Source organism: Aplysia californica, unplaced genomic scaffold, assembly GCF_000002075.1.
Source record: "Aplysia californica isolate F4 #8 unplaced genomic scaffold, AplCal3.0 scaffold00187, whole genome shotgun sequence".
Lineage (NCBI taxonomy): Eukaryota > Metazoa > Mollusca > Gastropoda > Aplysiida > Aplysiidae > Aplysia > Aplysia californica.
In genome coordinates, this window is record NW_004797457.1 from 968,224 (window position 1) to 983,821 (window position 15,598).

At 37.7% G+C, this 15,598-nt stretch overlaps 1 protein-coding gene across 20 annotated transcripts in view; it reads right to left on the reverse strand.

Annotated features, from left to right (window-relative positions):
• Positions 1 to 6,083: 6,083 nt before the first annotated feature.
• The window catches only part of LOC101858781 (CUGBP Elav-like family member 1), a gene marked incomplete at its 5' end in the record, with an annotated part of 38,002 nt that continues 28,487 nt past the window's right edge, over positions 6,084 to 15,598 (reverse strand). For 7 of the 20 annotated variants that reach the window (XM_013082679.2, XM_035969833.1, XM_013082675.2 and 4 more), the window contains 7 exon segments: positions 6,084 to 8,368; positions 11,345 to 11,516; positions 12,085 to 12,228; positions 12,615 to 12,698; positions 13,137 to 13,280; positions 13,613 to 13,633; positions 15,261 to 15,314. In XM_013082679.2, the coding sequence (XP_012938133.1) occupies positions 11,389 to 11,516; positions 12,085 to 12,228; positions 12,615 to 12,698; positions 13,137 to 13,280; positions 13,613 to 13,633; positions 15,261 to 15,314 (575 nt within the window). 20 annotated transcript variants of the gene reach the window in all.

Sequence of the window (15,598 nt, forward strand, 5' to 3'; positions counted from 1 at the left end):
GTTAGCCCGCTTGTTCTTAAAAGCAACCAATTGTTGGTGAAAATTTGATTGGGTTTTTCTGGATGAGACGTTTGACGAGTGTTTGAGAAAACAAACATTAATGTTGCCAATACTGGCAGCACAAAATGTAACAAAAACAACAAAAAACAGCGGAATGGCATATTGTACAAGATATCCGCAATTTCGAATTTTGAGTGTTCTTGTTCATCGTGGGAGTCAACCTGTCTTCTGTGTGCAACGGCGAAAAGCTCAGTAGCTGCTACACCAGAGACGTAGATTGACCAGTTTGATCCATATATGTATCGGACATTGAATTGCAAAGAAGATGTAGGCTACTCAACAGTGACAGTGATGAGGAGATGCATAATGTATTTTATGTATAGTCAAACCTCTTTATACTACTAAATTACTACTGCCTCCCCCCACCCGCCTGCCTGGAAGCCTACCCAACTTCTGAAATGTGCCTTCGACACAAATTAGATCTTTTTAAATAAGAGGTGGTCTTCAACCATGCCTGTTAGGGCCAACCCGGGCTTAGAGGGATACAACATCCCAGCAGAGAGACTGAGATACTTGATTTAAAATTTCTCCTAACTCGTGAATCAAACTTGGGTTTCCAGTCTGTGTGCCACAGCGAAGTGCCTAACCTCTACACCACAAATTCCAGTTCAATGGTGTTCGAGTTCATGAACAATATGACTTCCTTAAAAATAATAACAAGCTTATAATATTATATTAAATTTTAAAGTAAAGTAGTGTCCTGCATTTTACATCTGTGACGTACACATATATAGGTCTAGAACTAGAAGTTATACTTAGTTATAGGATGGGGGAGTCCTCCAACTTTATCATACTTGATGAAGAAACAAATCACATAGCTGGCTATTAATTACCACTACCAGCTGATAAGTGTTCTCACTTGGTCATTCGAGTTTGAGAACTAGATCTAGAGATCTAATTACTACCGTACCAGTAATTCATATTAAAAAATTGTAAAGTTTTACAACCCTTTTGGCATTATGTTTACATTGTAGATCCTTTAGGTAGCAGGCTACTTTGACCTTGCTCATCAGGGCCAACTCAAGTTGAGAGAGATACAGCCAAACTCTGACAGGACACACAGGACCAATAGTTTTCCCTTGTAAGCGATTCCTGTTATAAGTGTTAGTTCAAGGGAAACTACCAGTACCACAATACTATAATATGCACCTTCAGTTCACCTTATTCGGATTCGATTATATGGCAGATCCTTTTCCAGTGAGTTGTTTTGCTGACACTGAGACGGAACCGATCAGTGACCCCAAATGGGTTTAGGCAAGCGATCATGTAATTATTACAAGCTGGCGAAATGTCTAGTAGTAGTAGTATAAGGTTTTACGGCGCTCGCAACTGCCAAGGTCATATGAGCGCGCGAAACACAAGTTGTTCACCTCTGCGAAAGTTCACTTCACGACTGGTAACTAATTTACTTTAAAATGCTAAAAAGTTAAAATATTCAAATTCGGTGTAAATACATTTGTGATCTAAAACAACTTTTAAGTAACAATAAAAATTTTTAATAATATCAGATTCACTTTACAACTCGCCATAAAGGCCAATGGCCTTTATAAAATTTAAAATTCTGCTGGGAACAACGACGGAGAAAATATCCTGCAATTTCTTGCATTTATAATATTTCCTTCGGATCTCTCCAAAGTCTAGACATTCTGTTAAAATGTGTCTAATGGTAAAATCTGTGTCGCATCCGACACAGAACGGCTTCTCCTCTCCCTGTAGTAGGTATTTGTGGGTCAGGGCCGTGTGTCCGATGCGCAATCGAGTAAAAATGACTTCGTCTCTTCTGGAGAGATCCGAAGGATTTCGCTGTTCTAGTCTGGGTTTAATTTCATATAATTTATTATTTTTCTGGTTTTCCCAGTGGCTCTCCCACAGACTGGAGGTGTACTTTTTGACTTTATTTCTAAAGTCAGTCTGTGGGAGAGTGTTTGTCGTTGATCCCAGCAGAAGGGATGAAGCTTTCTTCGCCAGGTCGTCTACCTGCTCGTTTCCCCGGATGCCCACATGGCTGGGTATCCATGCGAACATGATGTTTTTTCCTGTTTCGGATAGTGTATGGATTTTCTGTTGTAGGCTAACTATTTTTGGGTGTAGGAGTGTGTAGTTTGTGAGTGAGGTGATGCAAGACAGAGAGTCAGAAAGGATAAGGAAAGATTTGTTAGGGGAATTTTCTACAGAGTCCAGTGCCATGTGAGACAAATTTTAATAATTTGGACAGATCGAAAGCAAGTTCATGCGCTGCAAGATCACTGTTATATCCGAGTCTGCGTAAATTGAACCCAGTTGTAGTAGTAGTAGCCAGGTTCATACACTTAGAGAAAAAAAAAAACTGGGGATTTAATTTTTCACCGTTATATTGCAAGTTCCTGTAACAACAGAGTCTGTTATAAATGCACAAGACTACAAATATATCCCAGCAGAAAATCAAGAATGCTTGATGGAAATTCTCTTCACATAGGAATCGAACTGATGTCTTCTGATTCCGGGTTCAATGGTGTTTGAGTCCACCAACGATACGGCTTCCAAACTTATGTGGCGACTTGCATTTTACGTCTTTGACTTGACTTGTACTTATAACTTATAGCATAGGACAGGAGATTCCTCCGACATTATTATACGCCCAGAAAACTGAGTCCAAGAGATGGCATGGGTGCAAGCACAAATTCGAACAGGCTACATGTACATTGTATGTGATTTTATTGTGATAAGAAAATTAATTAATGCATGTAGGCTACATGATGCAATCTTGACGAAACTAAAATGCTTTTTTTTTTGTATTCTTCAAAATCCAGAAAGAAAAAGACCAAGAAAAGAATCGCTTGCGGGTCATTTTGTTTATTTTGATACGCTGGTTTCAAATCTGATATTTTTATGATACGATGTAGTTTTCAATTATAAGTCCCGACTGGTTGACAATAAAATGTTAATTATAAACTTACACTACTTACAAGGCCTATGTCCTATTGTAAAAATATTCCAAACCAAATGTATCAAAATCAAATGACTCGAGGGTGACTTTTTCTTGCTGTATTTTGAAGATCACAAAAGAAAATAGTACATTGTACCTTAACAGTAATAACAGTTAACCTCGTAATAGTAGTAGTAATAGTAATGCATGTACCGCCTACCTTGGGACAAACATTCAACTAAGTTGGTGGTACTGGTACAGCCGGGCTGACGGCATAAAATAAAAACCAGCACCGATTGTCATTTTGACTTGTGTAGACTGCACAAGGGCAAGAGACGAGACAAACTGGCGTCTTGCCTCATGCTAACTATGGCTACATTTCTTGCGCGATGGCTCTTCACCGGGGGGGGGGGGGCGTACCGGTAGCAATTAGTTAGCCTACATTAATTACAGAACCAGCTCAATTTTAAGTAAATTCGAATGTTTAATTTCAGACGGAACACAAGCAAGGTCACATAACATGCATGATGCATCAAGGACCCTGTAGACAAAATTTTTCTGTAGGGCCTACATGGTACACGTCAGTCCCTTTCTCAGTACTTTCATGTAGACTTTGTGAGCGCTCACAAGTTTTTTAAAAAAGCCTCACGGATATAGCAGGGCAAATTTACATGTTCCAATTATTTTATTTATACCGTACAACTCAGTTGGCAGTGCGAAGACGCAAATAAACTTATGTTTTTATAGAGTTGGCAAAACCTGGCTGTAAGCGGGGTTGGCAGTATAAGGTTTTACTGCATTTTTACCAAGATTGCATTTCAATTTCATATTATTTTCCTGTTACAAAAGAGTCCAGAGGACAGACAACTGTCATTTTCAACTGAACGTGAGTAATACATGCACCCGTTCTACACAGATTGACAGACCCTTGCATTCTCACTGAAGATTGTGGTGTGATTATAGGACTTGATAGTGATAGCACCAAACTTTGTGGGAAGTTCAAAGTTTACTGGCACTTGGCACACTCCACAACCAGTAAATGAATTCTTCACTTGCTTTTACAATTACATGTAACAAGAATTTTTGTTGGCTAATAATTGGAAACAATGAAACCACAATATATGATGTAATTTCAAGGTAACCTCGTATAATTTGTCTCTTCCCATCAGTCAAGAGTTCTCAATGCTGCCAGTGACGTACTTACACTGTACGGTACCCTTGATGAACCTGATGTGTCTCGTCTGTCAACTGTACTACAACTAATAATAATAAATAGCATTTGTATAGCATATATGCCCACTCGAAAGCAAGCTCTATGCGCTTTTCACTATACATGTATTAAAAACCCATGGCAACCTACTCCTACTGACTAAAGTTGTCCCTACATCCGATCCAGGCATTGGGGATTGCCTTGTTAGTGAGACAACTTCCTGTGCCTTCGGCATGTTGTGGTAGGGTGGCCAGTTCCTTTCCAAATACTTTCCAAGTCGCCTTTACTTTCCTAACTCAAAGTCAGGTACCCAGGAGGGGGCGAAAAAAATGTCCGAACCGAGGCTCGAACCCCGACTTTCCGCTTTGACTTTGAAGATGAGTGCACCAACTGCTCCGCCACCCTCCTGACTACAAAAGTAAAATAGGCTACCCGATAGGAATTGGGGAAGCATTTCGTATTTTTCTATTTCTACTACTACTAGTAGTAGTAGTAAGTAGGCTACAACAAGCTAACAAGTTCCCTTTGAAGCATTTACAGCCATTCTAAAGAAAGAAATTCTTTCCAGCTCCAAATATCCAGTCTCAGTGATACTTGTCTCCCAAAAGGTTGTCAATCCTTTAATTCATGTACTTTTTGGGATAGATTCGATCCAGTATATCAGAATCAGAGTATAGTACAACAGTGTATCCCAAGATCTGTATGCCATGTAAAGCAGGGCAGATGAGACTGAGCCCTTAGTAGACCTCCCAATTTAAATATCGAGTCGCAGTTCCAAGACGACAGCAAGATAATGGCATTTCATCTGAAACTGGTAGAGAAATTATTGTTGGCCAGATGTTCAAATGTACTGAGCACAAATTTTTTTAATTGCAGTGATTGGTGGCAAGTACTCAAGAAATATTCGAACAAAATTCAAATTGTAAATGTTGAAAAAAACAAGATTAGAGATACATGCTGCAGTGAAGAATTTATTCACTCAAGAGAGGGAATTAAAGTTTTTCTCCCAACGGTACTGAAAAATTTGGCATTCTCGGCTTAGCAAACCGGAACAGTTTCCCCAACAATATGTAGTACGTACATAATAAATTCCATCTTTTTCATTGAGAAAGCCAGGAGGCATATTTTCATGACTAAAATGAGCTCTTCAGACTTCCGCTTTTCTTTACAACTCCCTGAAAAAAGCCTGTTCCAATTGTTTTGTAATTTCAACATTTTGGTGGGGAAAAACCTGGTCTAAGGCTGCCCACCTACATTGTGTGACTGTCAGAAAATGTTTCCTCAGAATTTGTCAGAGAGACCATGCACTTTTAAAAAATAAAAAAGTTCCTGCCCATAGCCGTGCATTCGATCCATGGTTTGTTTGTAAAGAGAAGCACGTAATTTAGTGCTGGAAAAAAAAAAAGCAAAAAGGATAAAAACAGAGGGAAAGTAAATGAGGACCTACCCGTGGCCTTCTAACCACCTGTCCCTGTAAATTATAGGAAGCTGACCCACAGCAAGAAAAGCCAAGCACTCTTCAATTGTCTCTTCACTCTATCTGTGCCCTGTGCTTCCCATTTCTCCCCCCACCCCCTCCTCTATCTCAATCCCTTCTGCTTTCCAGCATCTTGGGAGAGTAAACATGTTTTGAAATGTGACCTCACCATACTGGTGACTGTTGAAGCAAAAAATAATGCAAGCAATAGAGAATTTGTTGCCGAGGTATGTGGACGAAGAAACCATCACAACACTAATGAACATTTTCTCTGCACTATCTTTCTTTCATGGATAATGACAAAGAAGTAGGACCTACCAATATCATTATCAGTGGCAACCTACAAGCACCCAGATGATCTCGACTCCAAGCTGGAGAATAAATACCAACAGTATATAACAAAACAAGAAAGTCAAGCCAACACCACAGTGTAGATTCAATGTTTTTAAAATTCTTTTTTCCTTTTTTATTATTTTTTTTTTTACTTATTTAACAACATTTTGTTTCTTAACACAAAGGTACGAAACCAAAAAAAAATCAAAAACAAAAAACACAAAGATACAATACAAACCCTTAATGACAAAAGATAAACTGACAAATGTGCAACTTACAAAGCTGCTAGAGAAGGAAAAAGAAAGTCTGATCTGATTATGAATGATGGTTGAAGGAAGTGTTCACAAGTTTCCCATCTAATCTAGATTAATCGTCAAGCTTGAATACATGTTATGTGATGCACCTGTGGCATTTTACCTGTAATACTACCTATTTCGATCTCATCACCCTTCATTCATGGTTAAGTATGCAGATCATGAACATAGTGTTCAGTTGATCGAAACCTGTAGATGACTGTGGGGAGGTGGGGGGGTTTCCTTCTCTGACTTGACACCACACACATCAGAGCGGAAACACGACATTGAAAAATAAAAAAACACTGGCCTCCTCGGCCTTGAGTGAGCTGACAAAAGAACTGTTACAAGATACCTACAAACATGAGCATCTACATCCTCGTGAGATGACATTCAACACTAACAAAATACCTGAGATGTGTCCTTTCAGATAAAATTCACTTCGTATGGAGGCAGGGTTAGACAAAAAAATGCAAGTGCACTACAGACGTAAATACAGACGGATCTTGAGATTATTTGATTTTAAGTTACACACACGTCTCTATGTGATGCTAACACCGTCGACATACAAGATACAGCTTCAAAACCCAAAACACTGAATAGACTTCTGAGACATGTTCAACACCGTCTTCAACGACACATTTGACATGTATTTGCCACAAACAAAAACAAAGCCCGCCAAAGGATGTCACACAGAGTAAGAAAAATAAAATTGGTCAACATAATTCTTTCTTCAGAATCTTTTTCTCTTGACTAGCGATGGCAAAACAACTCTTTCGTTCCCAAGTAGGCAAATGATTGTCAACATTCTGATTTTAACATGAACGAGAGAACCTGCTAAGAAAATGGAACTATTCTTTTGTCAAATTTTGATAGAAAAAGACGAAGACGGAGGAAAAATAAAATCCAAGTTATGTGCTTAATGAACATGTTTTTCTTTAGGAGGACCTTGTCTGACACCAATCTGCCATAATCACCTCCAAGTTCATTCAACGCAATGGTCTGAATAACTTATAGAGAAGAAATATAATATGCAAATTACGCTGTGAAGTCTAACTTGCCTTACCTCTGTCTTGCCCTGGACTCGCCTTAATATTTAACATTCAAAGCATTAGAGTCTAACTTTCCGAATTAAGAATTTTTTTTTTTTAATAAAGCCATTTTTTTCACAAGAAGGCCTTTCTCAGTACCGCCCATCAGAGATATGAATAACAGCAAGATGATCATAAGCACAGCAAACAATTAACTTTTGTGATACATAATTACAATTTCATTTACTAGAGGGATGAAAAGGAGTAGGAAATTAAAAAAAAGATAACATGTAATATACATATTTGAAAGATATAAAGGGACAAACTAGTAGTCAATGCGACTAAAGGTGAAAAAAAAAACATCTGGGGTACCAATGCCTTTAAATATATCTTCTGTCCTTTTGATGAATATTAAACCAAAAGAAAAACTTTATAGTTAAAATTAGATGTCCCAAAACTGCATGGGGGAAAAAAACTACCAGTAATGAAAAAAATCTGTGGCGGCACCTATGATTTTAAACAGTAAAAAAACCAAAAGCATATATACAGAATTCTGTTTGGAAATCAAAATAATAATAAAGGAAAAAAAAGTAACCCAATATGTACATTTTTTTCTTTTAAATTCTTAGAAACGATGCATATGGTATTCACCAAAAGTTTCCCCCAAAATAGAAGGCTTGACAGAAATTTTCTGAAGTAAAATAAAAAACGGAGATAGGTTTCAAGTACCATATCCAATGAACTCAAACAATTTTGTGTGTCTACATAAGTATATCAACCACAAAGCTCACAGAACTAAAAGCACAAAAGGCACCCCCAGTACATGGGATACACTAAATAACTACAGGAGAAATGACAAACAGCAAAAAAACACATAAAATGTAACCCCAAATAAACGCTGATGACAAGGGAACCGACCAAATTATGGGTACTGCTTGCTCGACACATGGACAGTGAAGAAGAAAAACAAACGTACGATGGGGACGCATCACGGACGCACGACGACGCCACAGGGACACAGGAACACACGCCATGTCACGCCAGACGCCTACGTGGCCTCTACAGTAAGGGGGAAAAAAAGGAAAACAGTCAGTCAACCTCGGAACAAACATTTTCGGAGTTTATTTTTCACATACCACAAGCATCAAAAAAGATGTTATGATTTTTTTAAAAAGCATTCCATTCAAATAATACAAAAATATGAGATTCATAAACAATCCTCTAATTGACAACGAGTATTCTTTTGCAGATAGAAAAATTTTTAAGAACAAGACAAAGCATGTCGTCAAACTTTCAGAGCATTTTCATCAACAGCACATTCAATTCTAAGTTCCCAGTAATCACATGCACCAAGCACAGACAACAACCACTTGCAACAACATCAACAGTAGGACAGACACATCCTGCTCCATTTTGTAGTGAGATAAAGCATCACTCCTCATGAGTAAGAAAAATAGGATACTCATAAAGTCTCATAAAAACATATTCATCTGACACGCTTTCTTTAAAATGAAAAAATGCAAAATTGTTTTCATAGTAGACAATAATCCAACGTTTCTGAATTTTAACTATATAGTATGAAGAGGGGCTTCTTTACTGAGCCAATCATTAAGTTCATTTGCATAATAGATGTCATGCTTTATTTGATGTGTGAATACATTTAAATGCACACAGTATAAAACTGTCAACTCGGGTTATACTTTTATTTAAGTAAGGAATTCATCCACAATTTAATTTTTACAAATTACAAGATTTCTTAATAATGGGAAAGAAAGACAAAGAAAACGAACTGCCTGTTACTTTTCTTTCCCCAGCCAGTGAGATGAGTGTACCAGTGATAGGAAAATCAAAATTCTTTGTGGAAATGTCTGTTGCTTGCTCAGATCCAGGCCCAAATTTATATACCGGTATATTCAGTTTTACTGGTCTGTCACCACCAGAATTTTATGGCAATCCATATTTCTTTCCAATTCCAAAATATAACACCTCTCTGCATGACTGGTTTTTATGCGCAAACCCAATATATGTCTGTCATATTGACCTTTTGCTTAAAGGCCAATTCCATTAGTAAATGAACGTTCTTAACACATCAAAGCAACACACTTGAACATTTGTAATAATATTGATAGTGGTATATCACAGGAGTAAATCACAGGCGTCATGTGTTTTCAACAATTCTTTAAATAATATATATATCTGTAATTACAATTGATGGGTGCTTCCCTTTAAGAATGAATTCATTTAAAGTGAGCCAAAGGCTAAAAAGAGCCCAGACTTGTGTAAACAGACAATATACTTTTGCTGTAAATTACCCTTTGAACAAAAAGTATTTCATGATTGAATGATGATCGTATTTTCTCTGTATGCAAAATGTCAAAATATGACCCTTATCAGTGCCGTAAAAAATAGTACACTGGCAGGATTACTTACCATTTGCATTATTGATGTGCAAAACGCCACAAAACAAAAATGTGACCTTGCATTCTCTATGTGTATTGAACTGTGTATGTAAGTGCATAATATGTGATTAAAGATTTGGGGCTACGCTAAATAATGAAAAACCTCAGTCCATTGACATCGTATTGCAGATTATAGTCTTACAGTATTTACTACTAAACTTGAAACACAAATGAGACCCTAGAAAGTCTTTTAAAACCCAATTCAATCAAACCGATTTATCATTCAATGGCACAATGAGCCAACTATACACAAAACACGCAATATCACCATCTTTCTCATCGGCAAAGTAGTGATATCTTTGGAATTTGCAGAAGCATGAGGCACCGTTTTGTCCCTGCCACCGCTTCATCAGAACAACGATAACGAAAAGAAAAAGATAAATAAAATAAGGACAAATAAATGTCAGTGCTTTCAAAGCCAATATAAAAATTACAGTCTGACTTCTATCCCATTGCACTAATACAACACCATGTATTACAGGACAGAAAGAAGAGACAGCACAAATCACATGTCCAGACCATGCAATAAAACCATCCTAGAACAAACCAATACTTCCACGTCAAATTTTGTTCTCACAGGAAAACCACTGACAACCATAAAGGTAAACAAAAGCAGGACAACGTAGTGAGACAGCACAATAGTCTAAACATTTGAGCTGTCCAAAATGGGGAGAGCGCAGTTGCTTCATAGATAAAAACATAAAGGTCAGTCACATGCAAGGTTGTATGTATTAGCCCCAACTCACATCCATCTTTCATTTCATTCCACCAAACAAGCAGCCTTGTACGATCAAAGGTCATTCATACCATGAATCTAAAAGACGGCAGGTAGGGGCTGAATTATGATGAATACTTGTATGACATACCCTAAAACTAAGTACAAAAATTTGGCCAAATAAGCACCTTACCACACCTAAAGTAAGTACAAATTTATTGACCTAAACAGTAGGACACAAATGCTACTTAATATTTCTCACAAAAGCCCCAAAGGCTTCACTTCTGTCCTTGCATGTTGTAACCAAAGAAACCTTAAGATATTCACCACAAGTAGACACGAAACAACATATAGCTGGATTGTTGACAGACAGCTAGAACTGAAGAACAAAATACGATCTTTAAAACCAACAGTGAGAAGACCCTGTCCACAGTAGTATAAGCCAGGATACACTCCTTACAAGCATATACACACACAGCTACAGCAAACTGCCCTTACTGTAACAGAGCAGTCCAACAGGAAAAACAAAAATCAACAAACAGCCTGCAAAGGTGCTGCCATCATTTTAAGTCAAAATAAAAGGATACCTGACCTGGATGCTCAAGAACCGTTTTTCAAAAGTATTAAATAGAGCAACGGAACATTTCCTCTGACTTCCACAATTCTTACAATTATAACCATTATATGACGGGGGAAAGAAAAAAACTGTTCCGAGTATCAAAACCAGGTACACAAACAGTATTAACTCACCATAAATAACACAAAGAACACTCATATGTGTGTTCTAAAAATGCAAATGCACATCCATAGTTTGTACACAATGCAACAAAAATAAAATACCACTTATCTGTAGAGCCTCACCTTTCCCTTTCACTGTTCCCAGCCCAAAAGACAAATGTGCCTGCTTAGTACGGTTTGCTGTCATTCTTGGGGCGCTTGAGCTGCACCTTGAGTCGCTTCATGCCAATCTGGAAGCCGTTCATGGACTGGATGGCTCCCTGAGCAGCGACTGGATTATCATAGCTCACAAATCCTACAAAGACAAAAAGATACAGTTTGGAGGTAATTTTTCGTGTGGTAGAGGCAATTAACTCACTGAGGACCAAAACATGTATTTGAACTTCCTGTTTCCAGCTTACACAAAAAGATATTTAAGCTCGACATTCAACCTTAACTTAACCTCATTTCCCTGGTCTAAACCATGTTTATTATCAAAAGCCATAACCCATCAATTATAATTGAATCTTGCTCTTTGCCTGTTATTTATGGAACATGACTTTGTTGTCTAGATCTAGACAAGTCTAATTACTTTGGATCAAGTATACCATAGGACTGGATCTGGCTTTCTAAATCTACTTCAATCTATTTGGTCTAGACTATAATAAACTATATTTGAAAAGTGGTATAATCCAGAATCAAAGTGCAGCAACACCAGAACTCACTCCCAGGCTGAAGAGGAAAACATGTTTAAATCACTACCTCTTTTCAATAAGCAATAAGAGGGCAATGTAAGTTTTCAGGTAACGGTCTTCTCTCAAATTAAAATCAACTACAGTAAGCACCCACTACCTCTTGACCCATGTAATAACACATGAACTTACCAAAGCATTTGCTCAGGTTAGTTTGTTTATCAATAAAAACTTTTGCAGAGACAATTGTGCCAAAGGGCATGAACATCTGCATAAGATCTCCATCTCCGAATTCCTGAGGCAAGTGATAGATGAAAAGATTGGCTCCATCTGGACCTGTATGAGAAATATTTGTAACCTAGTAAAACTGCTTATACTTGTGTCATAAGTCAAAAGGTCAAAATCAGTACAACAGGCATTTAATGTCCCTTTTATAATGGACAGGTAGTTTCAAAACTTTTTGACAACTTTATACACAACATGCACAGAAATGTCAGTCTAAAACAAAAATATATATTGACTTGAATTTTAAAACGAACCAATACACACAAACGTATACACATTTTTTTTTAAAAATGTTTATCCACCAGTTATTCTTTTACTAAACCACATCACAACTTGTCAAGCCCCCACCCCTCTTCCCCCTAAATAACATTCATACTTGCTTAAAAAAACAAACAACTAAGCATTGGACATTCATGATGTGATTTAACCATACTTACCCTCTGTCTGTTTTCCGCCTACGTTAGCATTATTGGCTTGCATTTGAGCTGCTGCCTGTGTGTTGAAGGCATTGGGGAAGGAAGCTGGAAACAAAAACAAACACCTTGCTACACTGACAAACACTTTACTCTTATCAGGAAACGCCACACTTACAAAAACTAAACAAGCCTTTAACAGAGACTTAGGGAAATCCCTTTTCCAAAAATGTATGTCTCAGAAAATAAAACTCTCAAAATTACTCGCCCTTGTCTTCAAAAAAAAAAAAGATTCGACATAAAAAAACAAGACTTGTGAAGAAGTGAAAAGACAGGAGTCAAAAAAAAATATATTTTATCAAATTGTTACACAACATACTAATCTAATAATCAACTTACATCCAAAGAACCCACATGCGCACATTCATCAATAATAAATTTGACTTAAAAAACACCTCGGATCTTCAAGCAGTTTTAGGATGAGCAATTTAAGATTTCCAGTAAAGTCCATCTCCAGGAGAACACAAAAACCTAAACAGTACAAACCTGCATACTGCTGAATGCCGGAGTATGCCTGACTCAGGGCATCCATGTTGTTGGAATTGTTGGTGCCAAAGCCGTTCATGTTGTTGCCTCCCATGTTGTTACCACCCATGCCGCCCATTCCTCCGGAGTTGTTGCCCATGTTGCCTGAAAATTGAGCCATGCAACAATAACTTCACAGCACTTTGCGAGACATGGGCACACATGGAAAGCAGAAGCTTTATTTTTTAAAATATGCATTTAGCTACTTGTATTAAACAACGGCTTTATAACTAACTGCATGCCTGAAGGTCTTGAATGAAGAAGCTACCTACTCCTTTTACAACTATAATTCATCAAAGGACAAAGGATACACCACTACAACAGCAATCAACAGAACAAGAAGTAACAAACTAAAAACACCATTTTTAAACATAAAGAAACAAAGACAAAACGCACAAAACAAAGGACAGCACTATGACAACAATGGGTGTCCTTACCAAACTGATTTCCCCGAAGCGCTTTACAAGGCAAAAAAAAAAAAAAGAGGGGGAGAGAGGGAAAAAAAAGGACATAAGTACTTTCTTCCCAAGCATAAATGAAAAGACAAAGCAAAACAAACGCAAACTGAGCTTTATGCTGTCAGCACTTCTAGCAATATGTTTTTTAAAGCACATAAAATCTATGAAGACTAGTAATCGCATGCTCAAATCAGGGTGACCGCCAAACCAGATTTTAGCACTCCTACAGTCCTAAAATGAGCGCAAGTTTACTCTGTCGCGCAAGACCTCAAATGTGCGTAATTAAACCCCACAAATCAGCTGGGTCTAGTTCTGTACGGAGGTTTAGCCACAAGCACAGGGTGGATTTGTATTGGGAAATAAAAATCTGCACATCAATACCAAATTTGCCAGTATTACTTGTCTGCTAGACTAATATATAATTGATAACACAGATCAAGTCTCGGGGATGAAAAGGAAACGAGGTTTCATTTTTTCCCCACTTAGATTTGCAAGTTATTCGAAAACTTGTGCAAAATGCGGATGAGGAAAGTAACACTATACAAGACGGGTGGTTGGGGTTCATATATGTCACGAGTTAGCCAGAAACAGACAGCAAGTCCACGGGCACTGATGCAATTGCTGCCCTGGCTATTAAGCTTAGTTGAAAATCGGTCCAGACAATAACAACACACACCTCTTGACTCCCGAGTCCAATCGAGGAAAGGGGCGGTGCACGATGATGCACTGACCATGAGGACCCCAATAGCAGCTTCCATTACACATTGCACTCGCACAGCGTTTTAAAAAAAAAGCATTTTTGTGGTTTGGAAGACAAATGTAATGCTAGATCAGTTTTATCATACTCCTCGCGTAAAACTCGTTCTTGAAATGATACAAACATCCCAGACAAGAAGCGAACAAGATCTTCTTTCTTTAGAGCTTGCAAAACAAAAATTTTTTTGGGGCAGGTTCTCCTGGATAAACTCACTGACCTCTTTTACGTCTGGGGTGTTTCCTGAGTGATTACTAAAAGAATTTGTAGGTCTAGCAGATTCCTGGGGCCTGGCGGTCACCCAAGCCAAATGAGTTAAAGCAATATTTTGAAATAAAAAAAAAGAGAAGCCCCACTGTACTCACATGACAAACAATGGACACACATTTAAACACAGACACATTTCTCTATATTCATATGACCTGTTGTGCAACAGTAAATCATTCACATCCCAACAATAAAAACTTTTAAAAACCATTAAAATAAATAATGGCTTTAAATACTACAATACAAGAAAAGGAAAATAAACACACAGTACCCCCAACATGCATTACAACACATTAAGCAAAACAGCTGAGGATATTATCCCACATTGTTTCAGATAAGATTTGTCTGAATAATGTATTTCACTAGTAAATATTTCATTTCAAAGTCCTGGTCTATTGTAACTATATAGGTCATTATTTCTTATATGCTCAGCTAACCAAACACATAATTGGAGATTCCATCCTTTTTTATAAGTCATTCGATAAAAACTACATACTTTCTTCCAGCTACCAGCTAATGTGTGCAACAATGTCACTCAGCTCAATTTCTTAATGCAAAGCTTAAAGAAAAAAATCTCGGATTAAAATTTCTTATAATTGTACGTACACTCACCAGAGTTTCCGTTATTTGCCCCCATCTGGCCAAAGTTCCCCATGCCACCTGAAGACAAAAAAATGTCAAGCCTCATTACACATGAACATCAAGTGCAAGCAGGGGAAAAAAACAACCCAAAAAACTCCCAGAAACAACCTATTCTTGCAAGTCTTATCCCCATATACCTGGGCAGGAAGAAAAAACTCCCAGAATGAACAAAACTTGTCAATCCGCACCCAGTCACGCAAAGACTAAGAGAGTCAGTATGACATCTGACAGAGTGATTGAAAACCCTAGAAGGCCCACAGATGATGGACTCTTCCTTCAAAGAACCTCTTCGAAGAATGGTT